Below are 5,949 nucleotides of genomic sequence, written 5' to 3' on the forward strand. Positions count from 1 at the left end.
TTTCTGTACTTTTAGCAACCAACAGCATCAAACCTGTATGACATCCACTTGTTACAATTCCACCCATCTGCAAGTGAAAATACAATTTAAAAATGTTGTAAAATTGAGAATCTAATACTCTAGTACTGTTTTACTATACTGATATCCCTTTAGTGCATCATATTAATTTGGCTGAGAGTCTCACTGTGCTCAAGTAGATGCCCACAAAAGTGATCTTAAGTTTCATGAGTATTTCACCACACGATTTGGAACCAGACTCATTTTGTTCATGCGAAGTGTTAAAGCTAAATGTATTCCTGCAATAAGATTGCAAGAAAATAGAGACAAAGTTTAATGCTTGCAAGCCAGTGGGAGTATTAATATTTTTTTTAATTTATAACTGTGAATTTACAAACAACATGAAATGAGCTGTGTGGCAGGATTATACAACATGTGAAATCCTGTTGTAATAAGGAAGTAACGGTATCAGTTACCTATGGGAATTATTTTCACAGCACATCACTCCTGCTCATAAGGTAGATACTTTTCCAGTGGTTTTATTCATTGTTTTCTAGTGGTAAAATCAATGGGACTAAAATTTGCCAGCTAAACATGTACACTCTCTTTCATTCTGCATGCAATTGCTCATGGGTGCTTTTACTGAGTTTGTACAGTTTTAGCTTTGAAGTGCCGCACCTGCAATTTCACTCCAATGATATGGACACAAAGGCTTAACAGTACACCTTCATTTGAAAGCAAGTTCTGGGACTGAAATACACCTGGCTTATGAGAAGAATATAGCAATACAGAAATAAGCCTTGCTATGTTGGTAGCAATACTCTCTGTAGCTAGCTTCCTGCAGACGGGGTGTTTTCGTGCAAGTTTTGCAAGGCCAGGTCAGTCCATTTCATATCTTGTTCATTAATAGATTCAGTTGTTCCTCCGTTATCCTGCTCAGGTTCTGGGAGTTCACACTGCGAAAGGCAAATAAAGATCGGAGTGAATATCTTCCCAACAGAACATGTACAACAATGGGCTCCTCAATGTATTTAATCTTCTGAGGGAAGCTAACAAGTAAAGCTTGTTCACAGACTACACCATTAGAAGCGGAGTGGGCCTTTGGCGTAGTGGTAGCATCCCCGCCGCTGGGCCAGAAGGTGTAGGGTTTCGAACCCCGCTCCAGACAGTCCCGGCAAGTGGAGTCGGAGCTCCGGCTCTAAATTCTGGGTTGACATCCAGCGGGATACTTGCGTCCGTGGGTGTGGGTGGCCCCCCCCCTCGTATGGGTTGTGGGAGCCCGTAAAACCCTCCCGCCATAGGACTAACCACCCTAATGGCTGGTACGAAGATGGTTAGTCACGGAAGGAGCGTTAAACGCGGCCAGAAATCCTTCCACCACTTCATACAGTTCCCCAAAGGCAACAGTGTGAAGACACGTACGACGACGACCATTAGAAGCAGAGGTAAAGATTTAATTACTGACTTTTATCGCATGACAATTACTTACAACAGAAGAGGGCATTAACCTCATGAATTCCACGATAAAGTTCCTGAAAGCACCACACCCCTTCGACGCTTATTCAGCATGTAGCAGTTTAATGACTCACACACTTAAATTTCAATGAACTTTGAATAAATGGCACACATTTTAAAAAATCGCACAGAAATGCAGCACCACACCAGGAGTTCTACCAAACAATAGAGAATTTATGCACCAGTATTTCTTCCTGCTTTTTGAGATATGTCAGCTGTAGTTGCTGGCTTTTCCTACTACAAGTCTGAGATCCGGAACTCACTGCAGTATTGACTTAACTCATCTTTAAATCTACAGCAGGTAGAATGCTAATGATCTCAAGTCCTTCTTAACTCCCTTTGCAAGAAAAAAAGCCCTGCTCAATGCTTTATGTTATGAACACCATGAATTACAATAGCATATAGCTCAGCATTACTGTACAGCTTTTTTCAAAAATAGAAATTCTACAAATATTTAGGTTGAAAAATGAACTGGACTTTTGAACATGCTGAATTATTCAAAGATGTTTTTGTGAAAGTGTATAACCCTTCTCCCAGGCCTCAAACAGGTTCTAAGATGGATTTTTTAAAAATTGCAAATGTCTTAATCTTAAAATGTAAACTAAACCACAGCTCAACACTTTTCATAAACAGGATATTCTTGCATTAATATATTGTGTGTATGTATAAGGGATGTTTGTTTGGAGATGGTTTGAATATGTTTAAAGATATATCAGCACTTAAGTGAAATGTAGCCTTGCTGATCATTGAGAAAGCTATTACAGGTCCACTTAAAAAGAAAAATTGCCACCCATTCCTTGTCTCCTGCTTTTAATTGTGCTTACTAAAAGTCTTTCATTCTCTCTCCCACCTCCAACCCCCCCTGACGTTCCTCCCTCCCGCCCTTCTCCTACCGACTTGCACTGGAGTACTGTTCCACACACGACATGGTCCTCTGGTACCTCACCCAGGAGCCTACATGGTGAGCGGCCATAGGCTATTTATCACTGAAGGCATCACAGTTGAAGCTGACAGAACAGTCACCCTGATCTTAACACGCACACACCAACAACAATCACCGGATAGTAAACAAAATAGGAACCAGGGCTGTTTTTCACTCTCTTTAGGCTAATGATGTTGCCCCAGCTCAAATCAGCTAACTCAGCACAGAGCAGAGGTCCAGCTTTGAACTGTCCTGGCTCAATTCTACATATTCCTTTTCCAAATTAGTTCAGCGTTGGTTGGCAATTCTTTCTCCTGGAGTTTTACAACTCTAGCTAGGGAATGAAACCTGCATTCTAGCATTCAATATATGCTGGGCTACCATCCTGTACAGTGTACTTACAGTATTCTAAGGCAGGTTCATATCACACCCACAAGCCCTATAAAGAACGGTTTCTACAATCAGTACAAAATCAATTTACGTCACCAGAGTAGGGGGCTGTTTTGTTTTCACTTTGCCATACATGTATGGAATATATTAAGTCGCTGCCCTCCAAACGTAATTATGTGAAGCACTTTCAGACATTTGATCACATTCAAAAGGTTCTACATGAACAAAAATATTTATTTATATGAATACTGTACATACTAGTGGTATTTCCACATCTTCGTATGGCAGCTTGTCCTCACGCCATGCATCGTCAATAAGGTCCAGAATTCTCCCATCTCGTTGTACCTCACTGTCCATTTAGCCTACCTGTTGGTACTGCGGACCTCACACAAACACAATCAAAACACGTAGAATTTAGTAAACATGGAGAGAAAAGAAAAGCTGCTGGCTTCTCAGTTCTTAGACTGAAAGATATTCAAAAGGAAAGAGTTTGTCCAATCTGATGTTTTTCCTTTTTGTGTACACACATTTAAAAGATAAAACTATCTTGCAGTTGCAATTTACCTCCCTCAGCATGTACACCGCCATATGTTTCTTTCAGCTAGGTCAATGGGATGGTTAGGATTTGTTCACAGCTAATTCTAGTGTCAGTGTGGCAGACAGAAAATTTGTCAAAGCAAGAATAGGCCATTCAGCCCATCGAGTCTGCACCACTATTTTGCTAGCAATGGCAGCTCTCCATTTAGACTGAAATCTCTTAATTTTCATTATGCTTCCCAAGTATCTACTTCCCTTTAAAAAAGAAATAACTTCAATTTATTTTGCATCTATGGCCTTCTCAGACATTGTGTTCACATTCTCACTTTTAACTGGCTTAACTTGAATTCCAAGATTATGTCCCTTGTTCTGCATTCCCCTGTCAAGAGGAGTTATTCCCTGTTCATCATCTTCATTTTGAACACCTCATTCAGATCATCACTTAACTTCATCTCCAGAGGACAGAACCAAGTCTCATCATAGTTTAGTTCCTTCATCTCAGGTATCATCCTGGTCAATTGTTACTGGGCTTTATCAAAGATCAGCATTCAAAATTTGTTTTAATTAATTTACAAGATGTGGGCGTCATTGGCAAGGCCAACATTTATTGCCCATCCCTAGTTGCCCTTCAGAAGGTGGTGGTGAGGCTCCTTCTTGAACCGCTGCAGTGCGTGTGGTGAAGGTATTCCCACAGTGCCGTTAGGGAGTTCCAGGATTTTGACCCAGTGACGATGAAGGAACAGCGATATATTCTAAGTCAGGATGGTGTGTAACTTGGAGGGGAACTTGGAGGTGGTGGTGTTCCCATGCGCCTGCTGCCCTTGTCCTTCTAGGTTGTAGAGGTCGCGGGTTTGGGAGGTGCTGCCGAAGAAGCCTTGGCGAGTTGCTGCAGTGCATCCTGTAGATGGTACACACTGCAGCCACGGTGCACCGGTGGTGGAGGGAGTGAATGTTTAAGGTGGTGGATGGGTTACCAATCAAGCAGACTGCTTTGTCCTGGATGGTGTCGAGCTTCTTGAGTGTTGTTGGAGCTGCACTCATCCAGGCAAGTGGAGAGTATTCCATCACATTACTGACTTGTGCCTTGTAGATGGTGGAAAGGTTTTGGGGAGTCAGGAGGTGAGACACTCGCCGCAGAATACCCAGCCTCTGAGCTGCTCTTGTAGCCACAGTATTTATGTGGCTGGTCCAGTTAAGTTTCCGCAATACTATGACCTTCCTGAGTATTGCACTCAGTCTGACCAGCTCTGTGCTTCATCTTTTAAAATGGACTTGCATTTACATAGCACCTTTCACAACCACTGGACTTTACAGCCAATGAAGTATTTTTGAAGTGTAGTCACTGTTGTACTGTAGGAAACGCAGCACACAGCAAGTTCCTACAAACAGCAATGTGATAAATGACCAGATAATATGTTTTTAGTGATGTTGATTGAGGGATAAATATATTGGCCAGGACACCTGGGAAACTCCCGTACTCTTCTTCGAGATAGTGCCACAGGATCTTTTACATCCACCCAAGAGAGCAGGTTTATCGTCTCATCTGAAAGACGGAACCTCCGACAGTGCAGCACTCCCTCAGCCCTGCACTGCACTGGAGTGTCAGCCTGGAGTGGGGACTGTGACCCCACAACCTTCTGACTCAGAGGCTAGGGTAACCACTGAACCACTGGCTGACACTTGTAATGAGGGCCAGTTTCAATGAGCCCTTTTGAATCTGATGGGCCAAGCATTTAACCGAACCCTTGAAACCCCTTTGTTCATCTATTCTTCTTCTTTGGCAGGGGGGAGGTTTCCCCGTCCACCTGCCATTTCAAATGCTCACACAGCCCAACACCGCGGCCGGCTCTCGCTCTGCAAACCCCCCCCCGGGCCCCCCGACCCACCCGCTCACCTCAAACCACAACAGGCAATGGGCCCGCGTCCCCGTCCCCCCGATAAACGGTCCGGCCTCCCTCCCGTCCCCCCGATAAACGGTCCGGCCTCCCTCCCGTCCCCCCGATAAACGGTCCGGCCTCCCTCCCGTCCCCCCGATAAACGGTCCGGCCTCCCTCCCGTCCCCCCGATAAACGGTCCGGCCTCCCTCCCGTCCCCCCGATAAACGGTCCGGCCTCCCTCCCGTCCCCCCGATAAACGGTCCGCCTTCACTCCCGTCCCCCCGATAAACGGTCCGGCCTCCCCTCCCGTCCCCCCGATAAACGGTCCGGCCTCGCCTCCCGTCCCCCCGATAAACGGTCCGGCTTCACCCCGTCCCCCCGATAAACGGTCCGGCCGCAGCAAATAATCGGTGAGAGGATTTTTTTTGTTTATCTAAAAAGACTTGCGTTTCTACCGCGCCTTTCACGACCATCGAACGTCCCAAAGCGCTTTACAGCCAATGAAGTACTTTTTGAAGTTTTTTTTCCAAATAAATCAAAAATATTTATTTGATTTCTGCTACCAGTTACTCACTTAACTTTTTTTTTCTATTCTCACATTTTCTTACCTTCTGTTTAGGTTTCCCCCACCCCCGCAAAAAAAAACCTCCTCTGTTTAAGAATTATTTTAGTCGAATTTTGTTTACACCGATAAATAATCAGGCGGCGGCC

At 44.3% G+C, this 5,949-nt stretch overlaps 1 protein-coding gene across 4 annotated transcripts; it reads right to left on the reverse strand.

The window, feature by feature from the left end:
* Positions 1-348: 348 nt before the first annotated feature.
* Positions 349-5,868, reverse strand: anapc13 (anaphase promoting complex subunit 13). Of its 4 annotated transcripts, none has more exons than XM_085967984.1 (3): positions 5,847-5,868; positions 3,083-3,199; positions 349-953 (listed from the first exon to the last, which is right to left on the reverse strand). In XM_085967984.1, the coding sequence occupies exons 2-3, from the start codon at positions 3,179-3,181 to the stop codon at positions 828-830; spliced, it is 225 nt and encodes a 74-aa protein (XP_085824110.1). In that variant the 5' UTR covers positions 3,182-3,199; positions 5,847-5,868; the 3' UTR covers positions 349-827. The 4 variants fall into 4 exon arrangements, with proteins under 4 accessions (XP_085824110.1, XP_085824108.1, XP_085824107.1 ...); XM_085967982.1 differs by lacking the exon at positions 5,847-5,868 and adding an exon at positions 5,256-5,348; XM_085967981.1 differs by lacking the exon at positions 5,847-5,868 and adding an exon at positions 5,256-5,339 and having other exon boundaries at positions 3,083-3,207.
* Between the last annotated feature and the right edge of the window lie 81 nt (positions 5,869-5,949).

The sequence above is a fragment of the Somniosus microcephalus genome, chromosome 26, assembly GCF_052327205.1.
Source record: "Somniosus microcephalus isolate GS21.2 chromosome 26, FLI_Smic_1.0, whole genome shotgun sequence".
Classification (NCBI taxonomy): Eukaryota; Metazoa; Chordata; class Chondrichthyes; order Squaliformes; family Somniosidae; genus Somniosus; species Somniosus microcephalus.